The 11,003-nt window shown below is 35.6% G+C and overlaps 1 protein-coding gene across 2 annotated transcripts; it reads right to left on the bottom strand.

Annotated features, from left to right (window-relative positions):
* Positions 1-569: 569 nt before the first annotated feature.
* Positions 570-6,399, bottom strand: LOC129452449 (uncharacterized). 2 transcript variants are annotated; one of them, XM_055216300.2, is made up of 5 exons: positions 6,293-6,399; positions 4,809-4,855; positions 3,523-3,867; positions 2,480-2,643; positions 570-1,258 (listed from the first exon to the last, which is right to left on the bottom strand). In XM_055216300.2, exons 1-5 carry the CDS (start codon positions 6,364-6,366, stop codon positions 1,214-1,216), a joined length of 675 nt encoding a protein of 224 aa, XP_055072275.2. In that variant the 5' UTR covers positions 6,367-6,399; the 3' UTR covers positions 570-1,213. The 2 variants fall into 2 exon arrangements, with proteins under 2 accessions (XP_055072275.2, XP_055072276.2); XM_055216301.2 differs by lacking the exon at positions 6,293-6,399 and adding an exon at positions 5,576-5,734.
* Positions 6,400-11,003: the final 4,604 nt, after the last annotated feature.

Here is an 11,003-nt window from a genome sequence, read left to right as displayed (position 1 = left end):
CTAACGCTGGGTTGAAAGTAACCCAGCATTTTTTAGTGTTTATTGCTCTCTTCTTGATCAAAATAGTTTTCTCTTATTTTTGAGTCACTTTGGGTAATAGTGTCTGCTAAATGAAAAAATATTAATGTAAAGTACAGCTGAATTCTTGACCTCATTGCAAACAGTAAGTGTCCATGATGACATCCAACTTTGGACCAGAACATGACAGGGTAAGCATTTTGGTAACCTATTGGTAAGGAAACTGCAATGTTTTGTGTCTATGCTGTAGTTTGACTTCAAGACAGGGTCGTCTATTCATTGAGTCATATCGAAACTGAAAGCAGTGGAAACAGTGGAAAAATAATTTCTTTCCTGGCACCCACATTATACTCAAATCTTTACTGTAGAGCAAAATGTACTAAACACTCAGGTTTACTTTGGATTGCCTTTTTGGATTGAAAAGTGCTGTTTTGTATGTTTTTTTTAAATAATGAATAAGATTTAACCATGATCACTGAGCAGAGCCATGTGTGACCGAGTGAAATTAATATTATTTAAAATGTATAAAAAATACACTGTACATAGTAAAATGTATTCAAAAAAGTTTATTGCCTCTCCGGGCTTAAAGCATTTCGCAACTCATTTAAAGTAAATGAAATTTAGTACAGAAAAGCAAAAATCCCATAGGGAGTACTATACATTCCTTCCACATAAATGAAAATCAGGATAACTGAAAAAACAACCCATACAAGAGTAAATATAAAGTAGCTAAGATGATGCGTACATAGTAAATGATTGTGGTTAATATATTAAAAAAGTCATTTGAAACAACTGTTTGAAATTCACACTTTGTCAAATCAGCATTAAATGCTCAGACTATAAGAAAAAAGTGCAAAGCAGCACGTGTCGACATCCCTTCCTGTTCTACCTGTTCTTCAAGGAACGAATAAGGATTTATGTGACACAGTTCATACAGAGAGAATCTGCTATATGTACAAAACTGTGATGTTTACACAATACATATTATTCACAGTTTTTTACGCACTTCAGGTATCAATGCAATCGTCTCAAGAAATGAGTCTGATCGGCACGCACCACTCAGTAATGCCTACATACAAACACATAAAAGCTCAGGTTAGCCTCATGTCCGTCTGTGTTTGTTTGTGTGCCGTTCACAGTAAAAACCCTTGCATTACACAGAAGTCACTCCATGATGCTTTCAAACAAGTTCTCTTCACACTGTATTCATCATGGGCTCTGCCGGCACATAGATGATATTCTGCAGACGAAGAAAGAAAAGGGGGAAAAGAAAACAGTCAGGCTTTTTGGAATGTGTCAGGCAAAAAAAGTCTATAAACGTGTCAAATTCCAAACTCTGTGCCCTAAGGATCTGTGCTCTTATGTGACTGCATTGAGCAAGCCCTGCTATGATGCAGACAAGAGTGCAATTTGAGGCCATATGCTACTTACGAAAGAGATTTCGTTTTTAACAGATACATGTAATGTAAATAATTATGAAAAAAATGTAAAATCTGTGAAAAGACTACGTGTGCACTGTAAAAAATGAAATAAATAAAATGAAGTAAATTTAACTTACTATTTTAGGTTTTGATTTAAAAAAGTTGACAAAACTTATAAAAACAAGTTGAAATCTTTTTTGCTTAATTTGTTAAGTTAAAGTAACATAAAAAAATATGTTGATTTGACATACAGTACTGTGCAAAAGTTTTAGGCCACCATCACCAGCTTTGTTGTTTTTGCAAAGTTTTAATGTCCATCCATATTTATTTTTCACTCTTTTTATTAAGATACAAACTATAAATACAGGAAATATGTACACAAAATTAAAAACAAAAAAATTCAGAACTAAATGTCTTCTTAAGGCATCAGTCAGTATTTAGTGTGACCTCTCTTGGCACGAAACACATCTTGAGCTTTTTTGAGGAGACTGCAGTTCTGAAGTCATTCGATAAGAATTAGAAATTAGGATTTAATTTCATTTAGGTTTAAGAGAGCCTGCAGCTGCCTGCTATTGCTCAAGTAAAAAGGGAGTTTACCTTAAACTATTTTAAACTGTTTTTAATACTACATACACATTTCCTGTATTTTCTGGTTGTATTCTAATAAAGAGACTGAAAAAATAATTATATATGATCCCTATACAATTTGCAAAAACAACACATTTAATGGTAGCATGGTGGTCTAAGACTTTTGCACAGTACTGCATATTTTAGATATTTTAGTTTAGTTTTTTTTTTAAACAATTAATTTAAATATAATGAAGTACGTCACTGCAAAATTTTGAAATAATGAGTATAATCTTTGGACTTCATGATGTTTAACTTATATAAGAGCTCAGATGCAACACACTTGGTCAAGGGTACTAAAATGTATACCATTGAGGTACTAACATGCTCACTTTTTACAGCTGGGGATCCTCTTGTGATCATTTTGCTGACAGAGTATATACATTTGGATATATGGATGGATTGGTTTTTACCTGGTGGTTTTGTCTTCGTCTTCTGAGCAGCAGGAATAATATCAGGCCAGCAGCCAGTAGTATTATCAGTATCAGTACAGGAATGGCAATATGAATAGAAGTCTTGTCAATAGTCTTGTCTTCTTCTCCTTTCTGTAAGTCGTTAAAACGTATGTTTTCAGACACTGCCAAGAGAAAAAGGTGATGTTTGAGATATTGACACCGATCAGCTACTGCAATATACACTGCTACAAATAATAGTTTTGTTTGATATATAAAAAAGACATGAAACACAGACAGGATTTCAGATGCTAAAGGATTTTGTAAGCAGCTTCAGAGCCATTGCTCTTCATGCTGACTTGCTGAGAAGACCAGTATGTGTTTTAAATATTGGTACCCCGGTATGGGACTCTGATCTCTTGTTTAAACCAACAAAAATGATCATGATCAACTTATTTTATAAAAAAGATCATGTTGATTAACCAGCTTTACCAGCTAGACCAGCACAAACCAACCTTGAGCAGCATGATATTCATGCTTGTCCAAGCTGGTCTGCCCATTTCTAAAATTCGAACACACTGTTTTAGACACAACTAATCAATTTTTGCTCCATTTATTCAACAGAAAAGTGATTTATATCAGCATCCGCTGGATGCAGCTGAGATGAGAGGGCGGTATGATTTCAACATTGTGCTAAGCTATTCTTTGAATGTCTGTAGCTAAAACTTTCAGTTCTGCTACAGTGGCACCTAAAGCAATTTCCTTTGGTTGTCATTACTGTTCTGCTTTTTGCTGCTATTTTCCAATTCGGTGGCTATCACTTACGTCACAACCTAAAGCAATCATAGTAGACCAGAGCTAAGCAAATCAATTCTTTCTTTATAACTATGGGCTGCCAAAAAAGGGAAGCAGACTGAAATGGTAGCTAACAACAGGAAGTTATGCACTATTGATCTGGAACTGTAGTAAAACTTTGCTAGTAATGTGTGAATAAAAGAAAAGTAAATTGACAGATTGACAGACACAAAGACAGATAGATCTATTTTAAACCAATTTAAACCCACCTGTCAGATTAACATCTAATGCATTCCTTGACGAGATGTTATCCTGAACGTAGTTCAAAGCGTGACAGGTGTACACGCCTGCGTCCACCAAAGACACGTTATGGAGCAGCATGGAGCAGTTTGTGTTATTCATATGCAGGAACAGCTTCGTTCTGTTTATGAACATTTTGTCTATGGAGTTGATGGCATCTTTGTTTTGGGAATAAACACTCACTACTCTTTCGCCAATCTGCCATACTAGTTCATCAGGATTGCTAGGACAGAGGCAAGGTAACAGCACGTCGTGTCCAACATTACTACTTTTAGTAGACTGCCCAACTGTAGATTGTCCCACTGCAAGACCCTCTACAAGTGTAAAATGAAGAACAGGTATATAAATATCATATATATGAACCAATAGTCACCATAACAAATACTGAGCTTCATTTTCAAAGTCTTCAATGTATTAATGTTGAAATGCTAACAATATTTACTAAATAAAAAGTTAACTTGACTATACAAAACGTTGCAAAAAAAATTTTACCTATTCAAAAAATTAAATTCATTTTTAAGTTTAAAAAGACTATTGAGAAATAATGAGAATGTAAAATTTTGAGGATTATCATGTATTATTACATTATAATAACATTACAGATACACTAAGTATTCTGTAAAAATATGAATATAACAGATCTAAATATGACTTTCCCTTGTACATGTAAATTATTAAATGACATGTTATGTTGACCTTTCTGTAAAGCAGACTTCCTGTTTGTTGTCATGTTATAACCACAACCTTCTCAAAAAAAAGAAGTGTACTAAACATTTATAAAAGACAATTAAAAATATCTACTACAGGGAAAACCCCCCTAGAGCTAGTCAAGTGTCTAGAGCTAGTTAAGTGTCTAGAGCTGGTTAAAAATGTGACTACATGATTCATTGCTTTCTTCTTTGAGGTCAAAGCAGCAAACTTCTCAAATTTAGTAGTAGCCTTTAGCTACCACAATCACACAAAAAACTAGTATCCAAATACCTATTAGTTTTCATTCTTATTGTTAAATCAAACTAAATATTTTAAATGCAACTTTTTTCTTGTATAATTTTACGAATATAAACAAGAAAAGGCAACATCAGAAATCTGTTACTGTTTTAGTAAAAGTAACTCTATACTACGGAATATTTGCCAAAAATATTTTCTCATGTGACTAGACCATAAAAAATTCATATTTAAAACATTTAAAAGCAACAGTTAGATTTTCTTTACAAAGCAGATGTTTAACTTGAAAAAAAACTCAAGAACCACTTACCTATGATGAGTAAAACTAACATCAATGTCATGTTCTCCATGTTAGTCCTGGAGGAAATGGAGATATTTTAGTATGGCTGTTGAAGTTTACAAGTTCTCACCTTTAAACGAGGACAAAGGTGCATCGTTTCATCTCTGAGACTAACATGAACTCATTATCAGTTGTGCAAGTTTGCGAACTTCCTGTCCACATGTCATATAAAAAGTAACCAAAGTATTTTGCGCGCTGAATCATCTGATTAAAGCTCTGGATGATCTTATTCTCTCACATGAAAAATACTTTAGTATGCTTATTCACTATAGTAAACTATAGTGAAATTCATGGATACTATAGTGTTTTAAACATAACCATATTATAGGCTACACTACAGTATTTACTACAGTATTCAATACTACAGAATACTGTACTATACATTAACAAAGTGTATCACTTAGCATAACATACTACACTCTAATACATGTACTACAGTTTACTGTAGTAAAAACAAAGTTTACTACAGTATTTTTCACGTGCCTTGCAAAAGTGCGATCTATCATTACACATCCTAATATTATAATTTTAAACAAAGCGCAATAGCGTCAGGGATCGATTTATCACGAGTCCTACGCTTACAACAACTAATACAAATAAGTTAATAACATCAACAATAAACAATAAAATCAACATATCAAAAACATAAAAGTGAACCCACGTAATACGAATTTAAGTCTATGTAAAGTTACTATATAAGTTAAACAAACATTAAAAGCATGCAGTAGCCGACTGACCTTAATTTCCGATTTGCACAAGACACGCAACCGACTTCGTCAAGTGACAGTGTTGCAATGATGAAATGAATGAAAGGATGAACAGTTGGGTGGTTTTTTAATTTGATATCCGCCTATCGACCTACATATCACCGGGCGTGACTTAACTTTTGTGTTTTACAGTCACGTTTAACATTTGCTTGTTAAACGTGACGTGGAATTCCACAGGCTCATCTGGATTTAACCAAACTGCATATTTGTTTTCTGTAGACAGTGAAAGTAGTAAGCAGACTTCAAGTGAAAGTAAATAAAGATTAGATTTAATAAAACGCAAACGCACTGTTGCGTTCATTCCATTAGATGGCGCTCGAACTCTATCCGAGCCGTGGTTCAGCTTCATTCATTGCCAAAGCATTGTAAAGTAAAAGTGCTAAAGAAAATCCAGTAGAATAAACAAATATTGTGGAAGTCAGTGTGTGCCATCAAATGTACTTACCATTCATTCTCTTCTTTTGTGTTCAACAAAATAAAGAAACTTATAAAGGTTAAGAACAACATGAAGGTTAGTAAATGATTTCCTTTTAGGAAGAACTATACCTTTAAGCTCGCGTTTCTCCCAGTACGTTAAAGTTGGTCCTTTCTTGAATCTGGTTAAAGTCTTTGTGATGGTTTGTGAATTGGGGAATAAATGTTTCTCTAATTTGTGCATGTTGTTAAAAAGCGCAGGTCTATTTCTACCTCATTTTGTGTGCAGTGTTGTCTTCTTCAGGTAGCCTGGTCTGCCTGTGTCTGCCCCAAGAAGAATGTTTCATGGGAAACACGCGCGTTGCCGCGGTTACGCGACTAGCCCTAAGTTTACTTCCGGTTTGTGCTTGTTTATCGGTCTGGCTAGTGACTATAATGACTTCTGGAACAAATTTTGTAATAAAAATGATGGGAGACAGCATGGATCACCGCTGTGCGGATGTTGCACCCAGGCAAGAATTTAAGGATCTGTAGCTAGCTAACATTGTATACATTAATTTTATACACTAGCTTAGGTCAGTGTAATGGTTGATACTACTTATGATTTTGAACTTAATTTGCTTGATTTTATTTTGCTTGTTTTTAAAAATAATCTAAGTTGTACTCTGTTGTTACTGATTATTTGCAGAAGTCTACCGGAAGTTACGTTTGAGCCACAAAAGCAGTTTTTTATGATGTTACAGCTGAAAGCCCTGCTGAATAAAAAAACAATAAAACCATTACAGAAAATTCTAATGGTTTCCATTAAAATACCAATAGGAACCATTAGCTTTTACCATTGAAACCACTACACTGTAGTGTGTTTTTGGGCCATATTCCATTTGAACCAATACATACCATTAGAGACCAACAAAAACCAATACACTGGGCCATATTCCATTAGAACCAATAAAATTCCCAATAAAACCAATAATATTATTTGATGGTGTCTGTTTTGTTTTTTTAGCAGGGAGTCTATAATTGATTGTTGTATCAGGAACAGATCTAGAACTTTAACCAGGTTATTACCACCCTGCATTATAGGATGTAGAACTTTAAATCAATTTTTAATTGTTTGTTGTCTGGGTTCAGATTGCAAAGTAAATTTATTTGTATAGCCCTTTATACCATTTACACTGTTGCAAAGCAGCTTACAGAAGACAATGTAGAATACACATAGAACATTGACAATGTAAAAACTTAAAATCAATTCAGATTTTAGAGCTGGCGTCATCTGAAGTTCTTGCATGAGCCGGCGGCATCTTTCCACTGGTGTTGAGTCATCTGATGCTTTTGTGGGAGGCTGATCCAGACCCGAGCTGACATAACCACTGGTTACCTCAGGATGGGCATCCCAAAGTTGAAGTAGAAGAACAGATAAAGAATAATTGGCGTAGTTGTTGTTCATAAAATTTTAGGTAATGAATACTTATTAGTAATTTGTAAACTTAGAATGCAGAGTTGCAAGATGTTTTATGGTTAAAAACACATTATTTTTCACATACTGTACATTTTTGTAGCTCCAGATTTTGCTCTCTTCCTAAAAACGCATGGATCTGAAAAAGTTCTGTGTCTCTGATTGGCCAGTCCAATACCTCTGACTTCACCCGGAAATGTGATGCTCCTTACCATGTTTGAAAGATTCGGTTGCTAACAGGAGTTAACTTACAGGCTGTAAGTCCAAAGCGGGAGGAATTATGAAAATGTTGGTCTTTTCTACATCACTGATCCAAGGAAGTAAACTGTTGCCTACAATCTGTGTGTTTGTTGTAGTCCAAGGAAAGAGATTTATGTTGAAGATGATAACTCGCGTCATTGTTTACTTTGGGGTATGTACCTTTTGCATATCGTTAACATACTAATACACTCCAAAGGAAATTGAAAAACGTGAATCGGACAATAGGTGCTCTTTAAATATAAAGGAGCTAAATCGGCTGTATAAGTAGCATTATTTAGTAATTCATATGGAATTTAATAGGTTTATGCCCAGCTGCGCTGCTTCCTGGACTTCGGCCGGCTCCTTGTTTCCTGTCTGCCATTGTTGGACGGACTGATTGGTCCAGGTGTGTCTGATTATTGTTGTTGTGACTACTGAGGTCAGGCACACCTGGATTAATCAGTTTGTTTGTGACTACTGAGGTCAGGCACACCTGGATTAATCAGCCTGTCCAACAATGGCAGACAGGAAACAAGGAGCTGGCTAAAGCCCAGGAAGTAGTGCAGCTGGGCACAAAGCCTATTGGTAGCCAGTGTAAAGAGGCTTGAATTGGTGTTTAGTGATCAGGGTTGTGTGACCTGCAAGAACTCTGAAAGAGTTAAACTGTTGTTGAACTACAGTAATTCTAGTTTGTTTTAATTAGACTGTTGGCTTCTGCTGGATTTGCTTAGCATAAGGCCTAAATGCTTCAACTATTGGCTTATGTATTTGCCTCTTGGTAAAGCACAGAAGATCTAATAAAAGAGTTGATAACAGGTTTAAAGTGTAGCCTACACACACAGAGCCCTGTTATTGCTCAAAATAAAAAACCCTTTTGGTTATATATTTCTATTTATACCAACTTGAAAAATACAGTAAACTTAAGTATTTACTATAGTAAACTGTAGTAACTTTAGGAGCACTCATCCTTAAAAATAAAGGTGTTTGTAAGGATCTTCACAGTGATGTTATAGAAGAACCATTTTTGTTTCCTCGAATAACCATTTCTTTACAGATTTAACCATTTCTTTACAGATTTCTTTAAAGGTTCTTTAAAGAACCATTTAGACAAAAAGATTATTCTATGCTACCATGAAGAACCTTTATGTTTAAGAGTGAAGTCATGTAATCCAACAAATCAGAACACAGGGGTCTCTATATGGCCATCCCTCACCTCTGTCCCATCCGTGGCAGGTTTTTGCAGCATCCTTCCTCCATCCCATCGCCTCACTCTCTGCTGGTATATCTATCCCAGTTAAAGGTGGGGTGCATGATTTTTGAAAAACACTTTGGAAAAGGGAGTTGTGCGAGTACCAAAACACACTTGTAGCCAATCAGCAGTTAAGGGGCATGTCTACTAACCGACATCGTTGCCTGGGTTGCGTATGTGTGGGGTGGGTCTATCAAAAGAAGGTCCAGATTCTATTGAGCGATTTCAAATATCAACATTGGCTTTCAGAGATCATGCACCCCACATAAAGGCTACATTTAGACAGAAACAATCTGAAAAGAAACCACAAAAGTGGCGTTGCGTTATCACATTTTATTCCGCATTTATACGAGTATTTTGAGGGGGAAATCTGCGTGCATATGGTGACGCAAAAGTGTGTAATATTCGATGTAGTATGCACTCCAGGCGGCTAGGTGGCAACGTGAAGCACTGACACACAACAACACCAAGTCCGCGCACCTGCGTACAACCTTCTTTCAAAAAATAAGAATTGGCGCATCCACAATTTGATGGAGGTAATTAATGCACCTTCTCTATTTCGTACAACTGCTGGAAATCCTCTTGTATATTTATCAGACCTGCTATGGCAACTTGAAGTTTCGACGTATGGAAATAATTCTACATGTTTGTTGTTATTTTCCTGAACTGGTGCATGTCTGTGTGGCGTACGCGACGGGAGCCATCATGAGCAGACTTTTACGTTTTTACCCTTTAGGCGGGGACACCGACGGTAGATCGTTTTTAAGATTTCCACTCTGGAAGGTGGTTTGACTTTTTTGCCCCAAAAACAATGTTGCCGTGTAAACGAAAGGCACATCCGATAAAATATTCGTACGTTTTCCCCCTTGAGCGTTCTCTTGTATACAGGCCCTTAATAGGGATACAGCACACAAAATACACTATAAAAAATGCAGCCTTTTTGTCAAATTAACACAAATTTTTATGTTACTTTAACTTAACAAATTAAATTAAACAATTCTAATGTTTTTTTATAAGTTATGTCAACTTAAAATAGTCAACACTTTGAACTATATAATAGGTTAAAATATACTATAGTAGGTTAAAATATATTATAGTATTTTAACCTACTATAGTAAATATACTATCAACATTGATGTCTGTTGTAGTCTGACTAGGTGGAAAAGCTATCATTGCTCTTGTAAACAGTGCTTGTACATGTCAGTAAAGGACTTTGACGAGTGAGTAAAGTAAACTTAAGACCTTCTTCTTTAACAAAGCATAAAATTTCAAGTAAATGTACCTATCCCGCAAAAGTTTGTTTGTCCAGAACAAAGCATTCACATAACTCATCTGGGTAATATACTTATGCCGCAGTAGTTAGTCTGTCTGGAACCGAGCGGATATTAAACCAAAATCCTGTATGACACTTGCATTACATGCGAACAGCCCCTACATTAATAGGATTCTGTTTTCTCTCCCTGTCTCGTCCTCGACTCCGAGGACAATGAGACAAACAGACCCAATTCCTGATGCTGTGAAATTCATCACACCACTGATCTACTGGCTGTCCTTCACCGCGATGCCCAGCCGATGCCTGACCAACGACCACCGGCTGAATCAGTTTAATCCGCTTACCTAATTAAACTAATTACTATATATAAATATAAATGTATATCTCTCAAGGGTTTTCTCCTTCAAGATTTTTTCTCACAGGGTTTTTCTCCTAGGGGGGGGGGGGGTTTCATCCCATGGAGAGTCAGCCAACATTGGCTTAACTTAGCACTTTCCTCTATACGTTACGTTAATACTATGCTCACTTGTACGGTTTATTCTTAGCCGCTGTATTCTGCTTCTTATATTATCTATCGATTTTTCTGTGTTTTCCCCTACATCTATTCATGTAAAGCTGCTTTGAAACAATTAACAATTGTGGAAAGGGCTATATAAATAAAATTGAATTGAATTAAAGTAGATGAATAAATACTATATTACTTTACTAAGGTTCTGAAACACTAATATATAGGAATTTTACTACAGTTTGTTATAAATAATAAAGT

Source organism: Misgurnus anguillicaudatus, chromosome 17, assembly GCF_027580225.2.
Source record: "Misgurnus anguillicaudatus chromosome 17, ASM2758022v2, whole genome shotgun sequence".
Taxonomy (NCBI): Eukaryota; Metazoa; Chordata; class Actinopteri; order Cypriniformes; family Cobitidae; genus Misgurnus; species Misgurnus anguillicaudatus.
The sequence above is the reverse complement of the archived record's forward strand: the minus strand, read 5'-3'. Positions and strand labels throughout refer to the sequence as shown.

What these genes read in the sequence shown, in the direction of transcription:
- LOC129452449 (XM_055216300.2), bottom strand. Translation starts at nt 6,366, where the DNA reads ATGAAACATTCTTCTTGGGGCAGACACAGGCAGACCAGGCTACCTGAA. An exon ending in AACACTGCACACAAAATGAG is followed by an intron (nt 4,856 to 6,292) that starts GTAGAAATAGAC and finishes CATTTCCTCCAG; the next exon opens with GACTAACATGGAGAACATGA. An exon ending in ATTAGATGTTAATCTGACAG is followed by an intron (nt 2,644 to 3,522) that starts GTGGGTTTAAAT and finishes TTCTCTTGGCAG; the next exon opens with TGTCTGAAAACATACGTTTT.